At 40.5% G+C, this 18,590-nt stretch overlaps 1 protein-coding gene across 7 annotated transcripts in view; it reads left to right on the top strand.

Annotated features, from left to right (window-relative positions):
- The first annotated feature begins 3,066 nt into the window (after nt 1–3,066).
- Nucleotides 3,067–18,590, top strand: part of PBX3 (PBX homeobox 3) — a 277,373-nt gene continuing 261,849 nt past the window's right edge. For 2 of the 7 annotated variants that reach the window (XM_063936810.1, XM_063936816.1), the window contains exons 1-2: nt 3,323–5,259; nt 6,746–6,819. In XM_063936810.1, coding sequence (XP_063792880.1) covers nt 5,063–5,259; nt 6,746–6,819 — 271 coding nt within the window. In that variant the 5' untranslated portion in view covers nt 3,323–5,062. The other 5 variants (XM_063936812.1, XM_063936811.1, XM_063936815.1 and 2 more) reach the window with 5 other exon arrangements.

Below are 18,590 nucleotides of genomic sequence, written 5' to 3'. Positions count from 1 at the left end.
TGGCATCCCACTGCACAGAGCATGGGTCTTCAACCTCGGCCCTCCAGCTGCTGTGGAACTGCACATCCCAGCATGCCCTGCCACAGTTTCACTATGAAGGCATGCTAAAACTGAGGCAGGGTATGCTGGGATGTGTAGTTCCACAGCAGCTGGAGGGCCGAGGTTGGAGACCCATGGCACAGAGGGTGCACCTGGTGCCCGCCTTCCTTCACTCATAGATTGTTCTGTGGCATCATAATGTAATATGCACTATGGCCAAAGTGTGCCAGTTAAGGTGCCTCTATACCCTGCTACCACAGTGTCAAAGTGTGAGTAACCCGGCAGTTCACTAATCAATAACAGTGACATTTTGAGACTTGCTTGAGACTTTTGTTTGAATGTAAGTGTCAGGACACTGTGACCGTGGACAGGTCACCTTGTTCCCATGGCCCTAATTCCGAGTTGATCGCTCGCTAGCTACTTTTAGCAGCCGTGCAAACAGATAGTCGCCGCCCATGTATTTTCACATTGCAAGTGTGCGAACGCCTTTGCAGCTGAGCTGTGCAAAATAATTTTGTGCAAAACAAGACTAACCCCGCAGTTACTTATCCTGTGCGATGAATCCAGCGACGAAGGTCCCGGAATTCATGTCAGACACCCGCCCTGCAAATGCGTGGACACACCTGCGTTTTTCCAAACGCTCCCAGAAAACGGTTAGTTGACACCCATAAACGCCTTCTTGCTGTCAATCTCCTTGCGATCGCCTGTGCAAATGGATTCTTCGCTAGAACCATTGCACAGCAACAATGGGGCAGATGTATTAACCTGGAGAAGGCATAAGGAAGTGATAAACCAGTGATATGTGCAAGGTGATAAACGCACCAGCCAATCAGCTCCTAACTGTTAATTTACATATTGGAACTGATTGGCTGGTGGGTTTATCACCTTGCACATATCACTGGTTTATCACTTCCTTATGCCTTCTCCAGGTTAATACATCTGCCCCTATGTTCTTTGTACACGTACAACGCGCGTGTGCATTGCGGTGCATACGCACGCGCAGTTTTGCCATTTTTTAAAGTGATCGCTGCGCAGCGAACAACGGCAGCTAGCGATCAATTCGGAATGACCCTCCCATGTCCTTTCTATGCGTGGCAAGTAAACAAACAGGACAAAATGCAAAGCAAAACAAATCTAGAAACTTTGAAAACAATTTCATCATAAAAATACACCCACACACTTCATGGACAACATGAAGCCAGCAGCAGCAATGTCAGCTTCCTCTACCGGTGGTAGATGTTTGTGATCCATATATCGTGGATTGCTGGGCCTCAGATAGTATTTAGCATTTACGTTTAACTTATGACATCTCAATAACAGATGTGTGAAAATTTGTGTTGGTGGAATTAGCCTTTAATTTATCTACTGTAACTTTGCTTGCCTGGACAAACTACACACCATGGAATAGGAAATGTTCTTCATTTATGGACCAAATTAATTTATTGTAAGAGAAGGATCTGTTTCAGTGTTAAGCTAGATATACATGCGCCTATCAGTTAATATTTGCAGGATATTTACCACAAATCATCCCTTTTTTTTTTTTGAGAGGGGGGCTCACATATCCCTACAGGGGGTCCCGGGGTGAACAGGGAGATGTGTGGTGCTGTGATATGTGTTATTACAACCCCGCCCACAGGTTGTGGAAGGGTTGTCTACCTCCTGGAATCCTGGTAGCGCTCCCTGAAATCCAGTAGCCCACTGGACATTCTGGCAAAAGAGACAAGCATGCCCTTAAAAGCAGGGTAGAATTAACAGAATTGTAGGCCTTACCTACCCATTCACGGGAATCAATAAAAAAATTATCATAACATTCCCCCCCCCCCCCCCCCACACACACACACACACACACACACCCACAATCCTGTGCCATCTCTCCACGTTTCCATACAATGAATGGCTGTTAGCAGTCTGATTGGTGGATAGCTCCAGCTATCCACCAATCAGCAGCCATTCACTGTCTGGCTGCAGAATGGGAGGAAGGCTACCTCGCCGCTCTGATTGTGTGAACACCACCCACCCCTGCTCGAAGGCTCCTAGAATTGTGGGGCCTTGAGCAGCTCCCCAGTGTGCCTAACAAAAGCCTACATACGTGGCAATGCAGAAACAACTGATACACTTATTTGACCTTCAAACAGTGATGGGGGGGGGGGGGGGCAGGAGTGCTACTTACCCGGATCCAGGCCAGAGGGTGGGGATTATGGATAGTAAGCTCCACTGGGGCAGGACTGTTGTGGATGACCAACATATTCTCTATATAGCGCTGTGGTGTAACTAATTACAGGCAAGCGATCAGCTGGACTGAGGACAGTTATATAGCGACAAAACACCCTTGAATTCCTATACTAATGACTTGTTAGGTTCTTGACCATTGATTTATTATCCTTTTGCCTTGCCAGTGAGACTTGAAAGGTAGAGGTAGGGAAATATTTATATTAATCATCCAATGGTATGTGTAAGTACAGCTTGTAAACTCCATCTTTTGCTGTTGTAGCAATACACTGTAGGGAATGGGGCTTACAAAAACGACCACAGAAAATTAAATTGGATTGGTAATTACTGTAATTTTGTAATTAAAATAAATAGCTGACATATATTAATATACATAGCTTCTGTCTAATTTCTTAAAAAATAATCATAGTAGCAAATAATTTTTATTAACTACCGTGGCAGGATTTGTTGCTAATAATAGTATTATGTTGTTTTCTGTCCATAAAATCTTCTCATGACATGTGGAACAAAAGAGAATCGGTGCTGGTGAGAGGGGGCTTCGGTAGGAATACTTTTTGTACCCTTTTTTGACATCCCTCAGTGTACATTTGTATTGCTTTTATGTTCAAATCCGTATTAATATAAACTCCTTTATGGGAACACTGTTGAGCTCCTGCACTGAGATCTGCTGCTGCTGCTGATGGGCTATGGGCAGCAGAGGTCTGAGGCAGCCGCATATCATATACTCGGCAGCAGCAGCAGCATCCCTCCCTCATCCTCCTGCTCCCTCGCTGCCATGGCAACCGCATGAGGACCAACCATCGGACTCAGGCCCCGCCCACCGCTCCCGTCACTGTTCGAATCGGCCAATCGTAAGTAGAGAGGCGGGCAGGAAGCGATGTGCTCTCTACCGACCCTGTTTACACCATTAAGTCAAACTTGATACACCCAGCGGAGTAGTCTTGGCATTTCATTGGCCGCCTGTCACACATCCCTTAGCAACGGCGGCAGGTTGCGTCGCAACAGCCTTCCTAGCAACCACACCGGCGCTGCTTCTGCTTCTCAGAGGTAAACCCCGAGTCTCCTCCTCACGGCTGGAGCTGCCGGGCGGAGACTGGAGGAGGCCACCCCGCTCTCTCTCTCCCCCCCCTTCTCCTCCCCCTCCCGGGACCCAGGACACGATGGGGGCGGAGCTTGCCTCCATTATTTATATTTTGTCTCCCTTTTTATTTCCTCCCCTCCTTCAAAGTCTGACACGTCCGCAGTGAGTGAGTGGCGTTGGCAGCCTGTCAATCCGTCACCGGGGCCGGCAGCAGCGAGAGCCGGGCAGCAGCCGGAGCCATAAATCCCGCCCGGGAGCCCCGGCACCGGCCCCCCATCCATCTCTCCCTCATCACCCCCTCTCCCCGCAGCCGCCGCCGCCGCCGAGGAGGAGGGAAAAAAAGTTTTGTTGATTGCTGCTCGGAGGCATCATCATCATCATCACCCCCTGAGCGGGCACCGTACCCATCCCTGCCACCCATCACTGCCCCAGCTCTCACTCACGGTGCCCTCATCAATACTGCTGCCTGGCACCACCCCACCCCAGGACACAACTTCTCTCACACAGACTTTCACATACATTTTGTTTATTGCCTATTTTTTTTTTTTTTAATACCCCCCCCCCCCTCACCCCCACCACCATTTATTTTATTGGAGGTGATCTGCGAGCAGCTCCATCAGTCACTGATTTATTTATTTCTCTTTGCAAGGAGAAGCTGGAGATTGGCAGCTCTTGGATGGAGAGCAGATCAGGGATGAAGGATTGAAGAAAGAAGAAGAAAAAAAAATTCAAAAAGATCGGGACTAAATATATTTTTTATTTTTCTATTTAAAAGAAAACCAGAGGACAAAATAAAGCATCATTGGACTGTGCTAGCAGCGGAGCAGTGTGCTGTTACTCTTCATGTCGAGAGGTCTCACTAATGTAGTGGGGGGAAAAATCGGCTATTGTGTCATTTTCCACAGAATTTTATTTTTATTTAATTTTTTTATTTTTGCATTGATGGGATAAATGACTGAGACTGAGCGTAACTTCTTAGCACATTTCCTGCTGCAGGAGTAGATGACGAACTGTCCTAGAAGAAAAGTGGCGTTTCCTTTATTCGTGACACCCTGCAGATCCGATCTTAACTTCAGTTTTTTCTTTTTCGGACTATTTCGAAGCGGGCGTTGATGGAATAAAGCATCGAATATAATATTAAAACCGATTTAAACATTTAAATACCTGCAGAATTCCAAAGCAGTCAGTTGCTGACATTTGACAGTATGTGCAAAGCATTGCCTGGCTTCTGCTACTTGTATCCTGATGGGATAAACTGTAACTGGCCTTGCTGATCTGAAAACTAGAGCCAGAACCTAGGAAGCATTATTGTTATCTTTCATGAGACCCCCAGAGTCTGCTGCCTTTGTATGTGATGGAATAAAAGTGGCAAGAAAGACCTGCTTTCTCCTGACAGATCACTTGGTACAGTAGTAAAACAAGCAGAAGGGGGATCGTGTCTTGTGTTACTTTTTCATATGCGAGTATCACACTTCCGCACCGTATTTTGGATGGTCCTTGAACTGTTGGAGTAAAGAACTGCTCTATTCTGTGATATATAGATATATATATATTTTAGTAAATCGGTGTACCAAAGGAGAATAGAAGGCTGAGGCTGTGATCTGAGGCTTGTCATTGTTGATGTGCGGGGCAGTGACCCCCTAGCGGTGCTGCCCCTGACTGTGAGGAATCCTTGCAGTCTGCGTTTCAATTGATTTGGCTGCGGAGAGGAGTATGGACGATCAGACCAGGATGATGCAGACTTTGGCCGGGGTGAACATGGCCGGTCACTCGGTACAGGGGGGGATGACTTTACCTCCTCCCCACGGACATGACGGGACAGATGGGGACGGGAGGAAACAGGACATCGGGGACATCCTGCACCAGATCATGACCATCACTGATCAGAGCCTGGATGAGGCACAAGCAAAGTTGGTTTTCACCGCAATAAAAAAAAAAAAAACACACACAGCATCACACTTTCCCTCCCCACACATCACGGCAGCTCATCACTCCTGCACATCCTGGAGTGAGCAACTTCTCAATGCAGGCAGTTTGTCAAATAAACCAACACATGTTTGGGTAGCGACGAGCAGAGGCTGCGATGCAGCTGCAGGCTCCTTCTCGCATGGGGATGAAATGATGCCTTCATAGGCAGACTGATATAAATACAGCTTGCAGCTATAGCCGTGTGTAGACGTCCTCCCTCGATCTCCTTAAGTGCAGCTTGAAGGAACCCTCCAGTCTATTCTTGCTCTGCCTCTAGGGTAGACAATGGCCCTATATACAGTAGGAAAACTGATCATTATAAATAAATTGAGCGCAGAAGGGATCACACGTCCATTTGCGTACATATATTGGCCAAGGCATTGTGAAAATGATGGCAATAAATGCTATTCGACAGATCCCTTGCATCAGGAGAGAACCTTTATCTGGTGTGAGTCCCTATATAGAGCAGTATTTATAGGGCAAGCATTCAGGACCACTTAGCTTCCTTCCAACAAGCAATCAAGTTTAATGCAAGGGAACACAGGAACTTCCTCTATAAATACAGAGTTAGCCAATAAATACATATATTTTTCTACCCAACCATTGTTGGCTTATTCCTGACAACTTGTTTGCATGATTTGTAAACAGCAGACACTCTGTAATGGTATTTGTAAGGAAAGAGTGTTCAGATTTGTGTCTGTACTTGTTTATATGGCTGTGCCCATGTTTATTGTCCTAACATTACAAAATCCATCTGCCATTCATTTTGTAAACAGACCTCATCTCTCACATATTCTTTAGCGAGTACACACTAATTTTGTGTGCGTATGTTTGTTGGGAGTATTTCAGGAGACGCTAATGCAGAGGGAAAAAAAATGAAATCAATGTTGGTAAAATATACTGCCGTGTAAAAGTTGTCCCCTTTTAATAAATCAGTTTTGATGTGGAGTCAAGCCACTTATTGCAGACAAGTGTTGATTTACAGTTGCCATAATAGAGAGCTAATCTGACATGTGAGTAAACATTACAAATTGGAAATAGCGAAAGCTCAACTTATAACTTCTCTAACAGTTTTGGTTTAAGCAGCAGGTTCGGGTTAAAGACCCGTAAGTAAAACACATTGATGGGCGATTAATAAACTTCCCAGTGCACATATTTATCAAATCGTCTTAGTTGGGATGGATGAAATAAATATATGTATTCATTTTAGTGTCCCTTTTATACAGTTTTACAATGCTGCTGCTCTCCCACCCCCAGTAATTTATTATTATTATTATTATTATTATTATATGATATGAAAGGGGTAATATGTATTGAAAGATATTTTTCCATTGTTCTTGTCATCAGACTGTATTGGTAAATTATAGGTAATATGACACTCCATGCATTACATTGTGGTAATATTGTTATTTTGAATTGTTTTTACAGAAAACATGCTCTAAACTGCCATAGAATGAAGCCAGCTCTCTTCAGCGTCCTATGTGAAATTAAAGAGAAAACAGGTAGGGGTTCTTATCTTTCTGTCCTATAAAACCCAAACCATGAATTGTATTACATACTGTTGGTCCGAGCTTTACACCATTTACTCCACTATTTCTCATCTGGGCAACGCCATCTTTGTTTTTTTTTAACATCTCGTGTTCATGAACCAGAGCAAAAAAAACAAAAACCCTCCAATGTATTGATAATTTGTTTACTGACAGTTGCTATCAGTTGATGTTGTGTATGCTGGTTGGGGTGAGGCTCATAGATCACCTGCCACAAGTGCCGTTCCTTTTGGCAGCTTATAGAAAAAAAATGGAATATTACACTTTAACCCCTTAAATGCTGGAGGTGGTTGCTGTGCAAACAGCTCTGTTTTCATTAGTAAAGCTCTGTTTATCATTAGTCGTCACTTGTAAAGTTGACATTGTGTCTGTATTCTTTTAGCATGTGTTTTGTGTGTCCCCCCCCCAAAAAAAAAAAGAGAAATAGTTCCACAGACATGTGTTTGTAGAACATTGAAGGCCAATAATAGTTGCATGAATTTTCACCTAGATGTGCAGCCCATCACCACAGCTGTTTTCTGCTCTGAAATCTCCTCAAACGCCCATCATAAGATCAATAAAGGAACCTGTGCTGTTGACATCAAATCAGATCATTAATTAACTGCCAAATTTGCTGTTAAAGATATCTGTATTTTGGCTGGAAAGAAATGTACAGTATTGCTCTATCTGGGGCTTCCATTAAAGCAAAGTCAGAATAACATCTATTTTTGCACATTATTTTATAAGTCTTATTTTTTAAGGAACTCTTTCTCTGCCATTATTATCGTGGAGTATATTTGACTCCCAATTCATGCAATTGCTGTTTTTGTGTGAGGGGGCTCTAGAAAATTTAGTATCACCAACATGCAGGTTACAATTTGTGTTAAAATATTTACAAGATAGCGCTTAAAATCGTTTAAACTGTTTGAAACTATCCCTCTTTTTAAATGCTGGATCAAACATATACTTTATATTCGTATCTTAAGAAGTAATGTTTGCTATATGCAAATACTTAATACTAAGTACTTTTTAATAATAATAGTACTTTGTCAGGTATTTTCGACATTTTTGAAGTTTCCGTTGCAGAACTTTATATATATATATATATATATATATAAAATATAATATTTATATATAAATGTGTGTGTGTGTGTGTGTGTGTGTGTGTGTGTGTGTGTGTGTGTGTGTGTGTGTGTGTGTTTTTTTTTAAGTGGCATTATGGGGAATTTAACAAACCAGGCATGTGGCCTTTTGTTGTTAAGAACAGGGCTAAATTGCTGTCTTGATAATCATAATAATCCATTATCTGTAAAATCGTTTATTATATCATATTATTATCATATTCTTCATATATGTGTAAAACCAGTGCCCAGACCAGCCGTACAGAAGAAAAATAGCCATTTCTAATTTAGCTTTGTTGCATTTATTTTCTATTTTCGTAAAAAAAAGTGATCATTAAGTAATCCAGGGATTTCAAGGGTGTCAAATCACCAGAACCTATTAAGGGTGTCAGTTTCAGTGTTGAGCTTGTCATTGATACATTGTAGCAAATCAAATGACTACAATATATATATTAATTGGTGGCACACCTAATCAATCACCGTCAATTTCCGTGTGCGGAGAGGGGTTTTTAAAACCCCCAAATCTATCTCTCTAATTGCTGCTTTCTGCTGGAATAATACACAATGACCTGATCTTACAAACACTTTCTCTGTTTACAATACACTGCACACACAGCAACTCAGAGGTTAATCTGATACCAGAAGAATATATATGTTTTTTCTTCTATTTGAGGTCCTTTTTTTTATTTTAATTTCCAAATTTAAATTTGATCAGCATCTGTTTTACTAATCTACATGCAAAAACACAATCACTAAAAACACTGTAAGATTTATTTTCACTTTTTAAAAATATGAATCTTATATTCCCAAAACCCTGCTCTGAAGATTATAAAGCATTGTCTATGCATTGTGCTGCACTAGAGCATATTATTCCACTTAACAGAGAAATTTTAATAATTGAAATAATTGTAGACTTCGTTCAGTCTGCGAAATGAACCTAATCAGAATGACTAGAACTGTAAGCAAGGTGTCAAGTCTCAGATCTTCATAGATTAGATAGGGTGAAACCGCCTCTGTGGATGAGAGTGATGATCTGTACAAATGTCCACTGGCGCCCCAGCTTATAAAAGTGACAGTAAAATTGACAAAAGGAAAAAATGTAAATGGGGAAAGACATGCCTCTTACATAATGAATGAGCACAAGATTGTTTTAAATAGTCATCTTAGCAGACAAAGAATGCAGGACGTTGAATATGACATCAGTAAATAGTGTAGCGTTGTAGTGTAAATAAGCAGATTCAGTTGCATCATTTTTTTTAATGTGATGTAAAAATCTAACATAATCCACTAAAGGGAGGGGGGATAGAAGGCACCAACGTAATCCGTACATTGCAATACTGTTATCTGTCCAATTCTGTAGCAATTGTGCTGTAACAGTGGAAGCAGCTGGTTCTGTAGTTATAAGCAATGCTGAATTTCAAGTGTTTGTTTTCATTCTCAGTGGCGGCAATCTGTTTAATGTCACAGAGGGCGGCTGGTTTGCGTGCTAATCCTAACACGGAAACTTTACCTTGTTAGTTGTTGAAAATGAAAAGGGTCATGGAACGTCTTTGTCTCCTGACCGTCTCATTGTTTCAAAGCATCTCTCATACTCCAGAAAATCTATCAAAATATTGGATCAAAGAGATGCTTCACTTTATGCACACCTACACTTGGAGACTGTTTTATCGCGTTTGTTTATTTTAATTATCACATCAGCTGGCAGATTTTATTGACTAAATAAAAAGCAGATATGATACATATATATAGTTTGGCAAGCAAATGTACTTTCTGGCTTTGTAGGCTTGTGAATGCCATGCTGTTTTCTTTTTTGCCGAGAATTGGTGTGAAATTATACACTAGTTATCAAGCTTTATTTATAAGTGTGCTCTGCTAATGACAACCACAAGGTAGCAGGCTATTGCAGATTTTTTACACTATTATTATTATTTTTTAGTAAAATAGCGGTTTGGAGAATAACAGTGTTTTGCGTTTTGGATTCGAGGCGTTAACCTGCCCGGAATCATTCTCCTGTTTATTTCAGTATTTTGATAATTTTTTTTCTTTGAAGCCCAGGAAAAAAAAGAGTGAGATTAAGCCCTGCTTGCACGCTGTTTGTTGCATGTAGATGAGAAATGACCTTTTTTTGAATTAAATAAACAGGCTCTGGATTTTTCAGCTAGCCACAGGCATAAAAATCAATACACGTGAACATATGATTGTGTATGGATGTTTTTTTCCCCTTCTTTTGTCACCGAGCCTGAGCCTGAATGTAAGTTTTTATCCCCAAGTGGGTACATACTGGCAAAACCTGAGATTGCTTCATTAGTATTTGTGAACTGAGAAAATTAGAAATATTTGTTAGTTTGTCATAAAAGCTGTAACGGAGTCATCGATCTTGGAAAACACCATTTTTTTTTCCAAATCAAGGTGTGACACCCATTAATGTAACAGCATACGAGTTACCACTGTATTTCCAAATAGTTTTGTCCATTTCGGTAGCGCCTTTAAACCAATACTTATAAGGTATTTAAAGGTAATATATCAGCCAAGAAGGGAAAATTGCTTCTCGGAATCTTACTCTTGCTCCTTTACACATCCACCCAATAAAATCTTATGTTTTCATTTTATTCTAGAAACTAGACATACAGCAAAAAGGTACATTGGTAGCTGCCAAGCCACCCATAAATATAGGCACCATAGAACAGAAAGCTTAAATGCCATTCATTTAGTAGTAATGTCTAATGGCATACGTGATGGTTTGCCAGATTTGTGGCCTTTTGCGAGTCTTATAAAGCAGGACAGACTTGGGAAGATCATAAAATGTAATGAACTTCTCCAGTGAGCGAGGTGTCCGCAGGGGAAGCTGGAAGGACCGTCTCGGGCTAGTTGAAGGATTTTTATATGCCTAAAGAGAGTCCGTAGAAACGCTCACTGAACATTTTTGACCCAGAAAACAAGATGTGAGTGGTCATTCGGGGGAGCGTTAACCCTTTCACAGACTGAGAAAACAGCAGAGCACTGCGGTGATCGTGGGTTTGGTAACTGATGGATTAACCATGCAGTCTATCCAAATAAATATTATGTGAATAAATATTCTACTAAAGAACGAACCTCTTAGCTATAAGCACTTGTTGAATGCTGAAATCTGTGTTGCATACGATACGGCAGCAGCAGGACAGCCTTACAGCTGATGTACCTTTTCCATAGCACTTTGCTATTTTCACCGAGAGTTTACCTGTGCCGACACAGGCAGTAAAAATAGCACACTGCTCCTCCATGACGGGTGTTGCTGTGACTTTATATTACACGTATAAAAATGCTGGCGTTTTATTTTGGTTCCCGTCATTTCCCACCTTAAGGGAGAATGAAATTATCCCTAGTTAAGGAATAAGAATGTGCCAAGGTGCGTGCTTGCAAAGAGAAAAAAATCTACAATATTAATTTCTCAGCTTGACATAACCTTTAGAAAGTGCTGATTCGTAGTGATCACGTATACCTCTTTTATGTGTACTGTATGAATGGTGATAAACCATCTCGGCCAAAGACCCCCCCACCCCCCCCCCCCACCCCATTGCTTTGTGTCCTTCCTACACTCACCATTGAAAATCACTGTACGTACACCCAATACTGTATATAATTGTTTTATATAGTGCATTTGAGAATAACTACAGGATGTTAATAGAAAGTATTTGGCTATTGATGAAATGGCATAAATGCAAGATAATTAAAGTCGAAGATATTTATATTTTTACCATCTATTTTTTCATTTATTTATTTATTTTGAAACCGTCACTAAAAAAGATTAAAAAAAAGCCCGAGCTTGTGTTGCTGTCAGCTAAGCACAGTGATGCAGTCTCTCAAGTAACATATGAGTTAAACATGCAACAAACTTCAACTCAATTATACAGATCTGTTTCCAGGGAACAACTGGCTTCCTCCTGTAAGGTTAAGCGGCAGACAGTTATCAATGCAAATTCAATAAATGAAGATAATCAGGGGCAGTTTCAGGCAATAGTAAGCACACCACATATATTATGTTAAGCAACGGAGGCAGTTTTGGTATTATTTTTCTTAACGTTGTTTTTATTACAAAATGTATTTTATTAAAACAAGGAAATGCTGCCCGATTCTCAGCTGGAGGAAGAGCGCACAAACCACTTTTACATGTCTGTTTCCAATATGTTACTTTTGTCTTTCATCTCATTACACGACTCACTTGATATTTGTACAGTCCCCAAGTTATGCTTGTTTTGGTTGATGTATGAAATGTCTAATTGTCACAGTGTTGGGGACAGGACAATATAGCACAATTATTCCTTTCTGCACATTAAGACACATTTATGAGGAGAGCATGAAATGTCCTATATTTTCTGATAGCTCAATAAAACTTAGCACACCTTGAATAAGGATGCTGGAACAGAGCTTTTGCGTAGCGCACATATTTTACCGGAAAGGAGTCCCTTTTTCTTCAGGACATATTTCCTTCAAAATAGTTGCCAGAAATGTGACTTGGTTCCCGTTTAACCTCCAAGTTTCCAGAAAGGACTATGTTTTATGTTAACCCTTATGTTGTCTGGTGCAAAGGCCAGTTGGTGTAAAAAGCATATACAGTATACTGTATGATTATCTCAATTTGAATACTGACCTATGTGTAGTTTCAAGAGGTGCAGCTGGATTGAAATGCGCATAGAGCTGAATTTTTAGGTCTGTTTTCCTTCCTTCAATATATATATATATATATATATATATATATATATATATATATATAGTCAACTAGTTTCTTATAAATAAGAAAAGGGCGGCACTCCAGTAAACATGTGAAAAAAAGTTCTTTAGTAGATACTCATCTGTGTCGTCGTCAATGTTTCAAGGCTCGCAGGCCTTTTCGTCAGGACGTATGTAACAGTGTCAAGTGCATACAGAGCAAGTCTTGCTCTGTATGCACTTGACACTGTTACATACGTCCTGACGAAAAGGCCTGCGAGCCTTGAAACATTGACGACGACACAGATGAGTATCTACTAAAGAACTTTTTTTCACATGTTTACTGGAGTGCCGCCCTTTTCTTATTTATAAGAAACTAGTTGACTGTTTATTCGTTGGGGAGGGCACCCTTCATATGCCTATTTTATTTTATCCGGAGTGCCAAGCTATTGCTATATTATATATATATATATATATATATATATATATAGCTTGCTAATCTGGCTCCTTTCTATCCTGACTTACCCAGTTTTATCACTGGAATCCTTTATTATTTCTCTGTAGCCCAGGTTTCTGATGTACCTGAACTAACCAAGTTAGTTGGGACCGCTTTATGTTATTGATTTGCTGCCTTTGTCACCAGAAATCAAATGAAGGGTTGTGAATTCCAATGTAGTCACAAGTTCACCCACGATTGTATACATGGCATTTTACTTAGCTGTCATTTGCCCACTGAGTTAGCAAGCAACTGTGTCTACTTACACACACCACTTTATAATCGTACAATGATTCCACTATCTGATTTATATCTGTGTTATGTTTATTTTAAATTAGGCCAAGTGTAAATATAGCTGCTTAATTTTCATAATTGTCACTTTTTGAATTTATTCTATTTATGATCCATATTCATACAGCTGGCCTCTGAAGTTGTATACTCTGTTAGGCAAAGCCCTCTGACCCTTTAACTCTATGCACCCATATACCATGTGCTTATGTTTGTGTGTCAGTGTGCTGGACTTTATGTTAAAAATAGGAGCTGCCATGTTTTTGAGAGCACTCGTGTGTGTGTGTGTGTGTGCGTGTGTGTGTGTGTGTGTGTGTGTGTGTGTGTGTGTGCATGTATGTATGTATATCTCAATATTTCTCTCTCTCTCTCTCTCTCTCTATATATATATATATATATATATATATACATATATATATATATATGTATATTGAGATCTAATATTATTATTCATTGTTATTATTATTCTCCTTTATTTATATGGCACCACAAGGGTTCTGCAGCGCCTAACAAAGTACATAAACAAATGTGCGAAACAAGAAAATAGTGACTTACATTACAAGACAATGTAGGACAAGTACGTGGTATATAAACATGGCGCGTCCGCGGACATAATCATCAGTTAGGCAGAAACCATGTAATGACACATATATGTGTGTGTGTTTTTTACTTTTCCTACATGATATTAGCTCCAGTCTGATAGGTTAATAAGGCATTAACTTTGTATTGACTTGTAGCTAATACAGGAATTGACTGAAGGGCTGTGACTTGTGTCTAGTGATAGAATGAAAGGGATTTGTTTGCTCTGCCTTATTCTGCCTCCCATTATCTACCAATTCACACCAGGAGAAGAATGCAGTGTTTGTTTTCTCCGCACAGCTCTAACCTCCCACCAAGGTGAACAGTCAGCTTGCCTTTTCATTCAACCTTGTGTCACTCCCGCTTTTTAGGCTACTCAGGTTGTGAATTATGAACGTTGTAAATAATTCACATCAATATTTAATATAAATTATTAAAGTTTCTGTCAGATCTTACAGTTGCTGCCTTAAACCTTGAGTCACTTCTGATGAATGCAAGTGTAGAGCACACAACTTCTGGCTACAGATGCAATATTAAAAGCTCCACCCTTTTGCCGTACACCCGTCACCTTGCAATTTGTACTTTTCGGGAATGCGAATGTGAGGTGGAAAGGGGCATTACGATGTTGTGTTGTTGACGTTTCGCCTGGGACATTTGCAGAAAAAAAAAGCTGTTATGGTTTTAGTATGTGTTATTGCTAAGCTTTGTATAATCACATAGGAAAAAGAGAAAATGCAGGTGCACACTCTATTTTTTTTATTTAATATGGAACTAAGAGTCTCTGCATGCTAGCACCTCTGATTATGTTTAGAATTAGTGTGTGCAGTCCAAGCCCCGTGCCCCCATATATGTTATGTTTTGTATATGAAGATAAAACTGTTCTAAAAGTTCTCTATAAGTCATGCTCCTAGGTGACAAGACTATTAGGACAAGTATCGCTTAAAGTATTATGTATACTCTACATAAGACCCTTAAATGAAAAAAAAATCAGTTTATTATTTATCATCTTTATTTGTAAAACATTTGCATTCTGCTACTACGTGTAAGTGAGAGTATATAACAGAACACACTCTTTTAGGATCTCCTGTGGGTTGCTTCCTTAGTCCTTTATTGACCTCTATTTCATTGTGTCTGTATCACTACTATCTGTCCTGATGTGTTTGCATGTCTAGACTAGTCACCATGTGCATCACTAGGTTTGATTATTGTTAACATGTAAAAAGAGTTCACTTCTCACCTCTGGCGTGATACCACCATTTGATTTAACGTTTAGAAATGCTACATCATTGAGCTTTACCTATGCAATACACCAGAAGCCTCCCTATTTTCTCGCTAAGGAAAGTCCTTGATTATGTGTTAGATAGGTTCAGCACTGTTCACAAATTTCAGAGTAATTGTGTTTTTTTTACTGACTGTTGAAACCAGATAGATCTGTCCTTACATCAGCGAGTGCGCATAAAAAGGCAAATTAGAAAGCCGGCATTTTTACACACTGTGTACGATCTCCCTGGTGTGTGTGTTCTCCTTACAGCCGCAGGGAGCTTATAGAAATTGCTAATAAATTTAACAAAGCCACAGAGACGATAGACTGCAAGAATTCCCGTTTTGGCGCATAGAATCGCAGTGCACACTGAATTAGCTGCCAAAGGGTCGTCTGTCCTATTTGAGGCTTCCTCTTTAAACTCACGTCAGAGGCTTCTGCTTCTGTTTACTTTCGAAAGAGGGATATGGGCCAACAATGTGAAGTGACAGAGCACAATCTAATGTGGTGTGGATACAGATGTAACGCTGGATCGCTGACACTGGGAATCAGAAGTGAAGTGTTTTATAGGAGGAGATTATAAATAATCCTATTACACATATGTTGTGTCTTGTGTTTGTAGTCGGCACACCATGAGTGCCTTTTATTTAAACTGCCACAGCAAGAAGGAAGTTGTATTTGGCGTAATTATTCTCCAATATAAGAAGGTTGTCATTTTAACCCTTAAATAATTGGAGCAGAAGTAATTCATGAATAAATTGCATTCAGCAAAAGTGTAAAATATAAGGAGAGAAGCAAAATGATGCACGTTGAACATCAACTGAAATAAGACGTATATATAGTACAATTTTAGTGTAATTGCTATATTTGCATTTGCAGTAGAATTATAACAAACACATGCAATATTTGAGAACTGCAGGACGTTGGTTTAGGGTGGTGGATACAAAATGTAAGCAGTATTTTAGAGAATGTTTATATTGTGTTACTAAATGATTATGCAACATACATTTAATTTGTAAATTATTTGTGTTGGTTTGGTGTTAAATTCACACCCGTCTTAAACCTGGTTAGTGTAAACCTCAGAGAGTTGTACATGTTACTTTAGAAGTATATCACATCCTTGGATTTAACACAGAGGGTTCACTACGGCTGGCCGGCGGTCGGGCTCCCGGCGACCAGCATCCCGGCGCCGGGAGCCCGACCGCCGGCTTACCGACAGCTTGGCAAGCGCAAATGAGCCCCTTGCGGGCTCGCTGCGCTCGCCACGCTACGGGCACGGTGGCGCGCTACGCGCGCCACACTATTTTATTCTCCCTCTATGGGGGTCGTGGACCCCCACGAGGGAAAATAATTGTCGGTATTCCGGCTGTCGGGCTCCCGGCGCCGGTATACTGAGCGCCGGGAGCCCGACCGCCGGCAAACAGAAGACCACCCAACACAGATGGGCTATGTTAGCAATAAGCACCATCCACTATTACAGAGAGTTTAAATCTAGCCTTGTTTTATTGCTAGTGAACTTTGATCTAATACTTGTTTATAAACTGTCAACGTTCATTATTTTGTAATCAGAATTTAAGGTAAAATGCACAAATATTGTTGTTAAAACTTTTTTTATTATTATTATTATTATTATTATTATTATTACTACAAGAATAGTTTGTTTATTATTTATGCTTGTTGTGCTGTTCTTGCTGTCTTTGTATATAGTGTTCCTAGGCCATTGCACATGACTAGCTAGCTGCTCATACAGTATGTCTGTATTTTTTTTAAGACTTTTAATATGCTGTAATGATACAGAACTTGCCTGGTTTTCAGTATCCCTCTGTGGAGGTTTAACTGTTTTCTACATTGTTACAAAAATGTACTGTACATATCTTTGGGCAGGTGACTCTCTTCCATTCTCTTCTTATACCATTACACTTATGGGCCCTACACACTGCGCTATCTGCCGCCGAGCTGCCCGATGGCGTATACGGGTGACTCGGCGGCAGTGACGGGGGGAGTGAAGTTTCTTCCCTCTCCCCATCACCCGGCTCCATTGCAGTGCAGGCAAATATGGACGAGATCGTCCATATTGGCCTGCATGCTCAAGCGACGGGGCACCAGCGATGAACTTGTGGCCAAAGTGGCCAACGAGAACAGAATTCCTTCCCGTGCAGTTTGTGTGGTTTGTGTGCAATTTGTTTGCTGAACCTTTTCCGTTTAAGTCAGTCACAAGTCGGAATCACGCAATTAAGCCGCTGCCAACAATCGGTTTGTTCTCAGTGTGTAGAGAACATTTAATTCTACTTAACCTGCTTATAGAATGCTGTAATACCTATTGATCACAATGGATCGTAGTATCAGTACTCACAGTACTAATTTAACATTTTATTTTGCATGTCGGGCCTATTTGGCAAGAGCACTGATGCAATGCTTGTAGTGATCAGCAGATCTCTATTTTTAAATGAACACAGCACCTAGCTCAGGACGGGTGCTTGTATACCGTACATTCCAATGCCGTTAAATACTTATTATTTCATTAGCTGTAACTCGCACTGTGCATAGGCCCAAAACAGGATCTTTCTCATGGTGGATAGAACTGGCGCAAATCGGAATGACTGTGATCATACAGATGGTACCCCGTAAGATCTGACCATTCCAACAGACTGGCAAACGGATGTACTTTAGTTTCACAAATAATAAGGTGAAGTAACGCATAATATTTTTCTATAACTACTGGGAACGTGGAGAAACAGTGCCTGTAGCGTCCCAATCATACTACAGTAGATTTTACAGCATCTCTGGAGCTCTGTGGCAATAGTCTCTGACAGTTTTGAAAACAAGTTTTCCTGTTAAGTATATTTTCCAGGCTCCACCGCCAAGAGCTCGCCACTTTGCGTAAGGTAAAAATGGCTATTGGCAAAGCCAGTATAACTTCATGTTGCGTTTAATAAATTCTGTACATACTATCAACATGAATTACCTATAACACTTACTTGGATTCTAGGAAAAGCAAATATTGCAATTACTAAAATATATATATCAGTGCCATTATGCAATATGATTCATGTATTAACTTAACCCCTAGAACTCTCTGAAAGATTCACCTACGCTGCAAAACATTTCAGTATTAAAAATGAATATCCTTCTTTTCAATGGTTAAACTAGTGTACACGCAAATCTGTTTTAGCAGGGAGTTGCTCCCTGCCCATTTGTAAAGTGGCAAATGCACCCTTCCCTAATCGCGGCACTAATGTGCCATCTAAGGATTTTAGAGGTCACTGAGGAATACTGTAACCATATCAGTAGCACAAGGATGCAGAGTATGGAACTT

This window comes from Pseudophryne corroboree, chromosome 8, assembly GCF_028390025.1.
Source record: "Pseudophryne corroboree isolate aPseCor3 chromosome 8, aPseCor3.hap2, whole genome shotgun sequence".
Lineage (NCBI taxonomy): Eukaryota > Metazoa > Chordata > Amphibia > Anura > Myobatrachidae > Pseudophryne > Pseudophryne corroboree.
The sequence above is the reverse complement of the archived record's forward strand: the minus strand, read 5'-3'. Positions and strand labels throughout refer to the sequence as shown.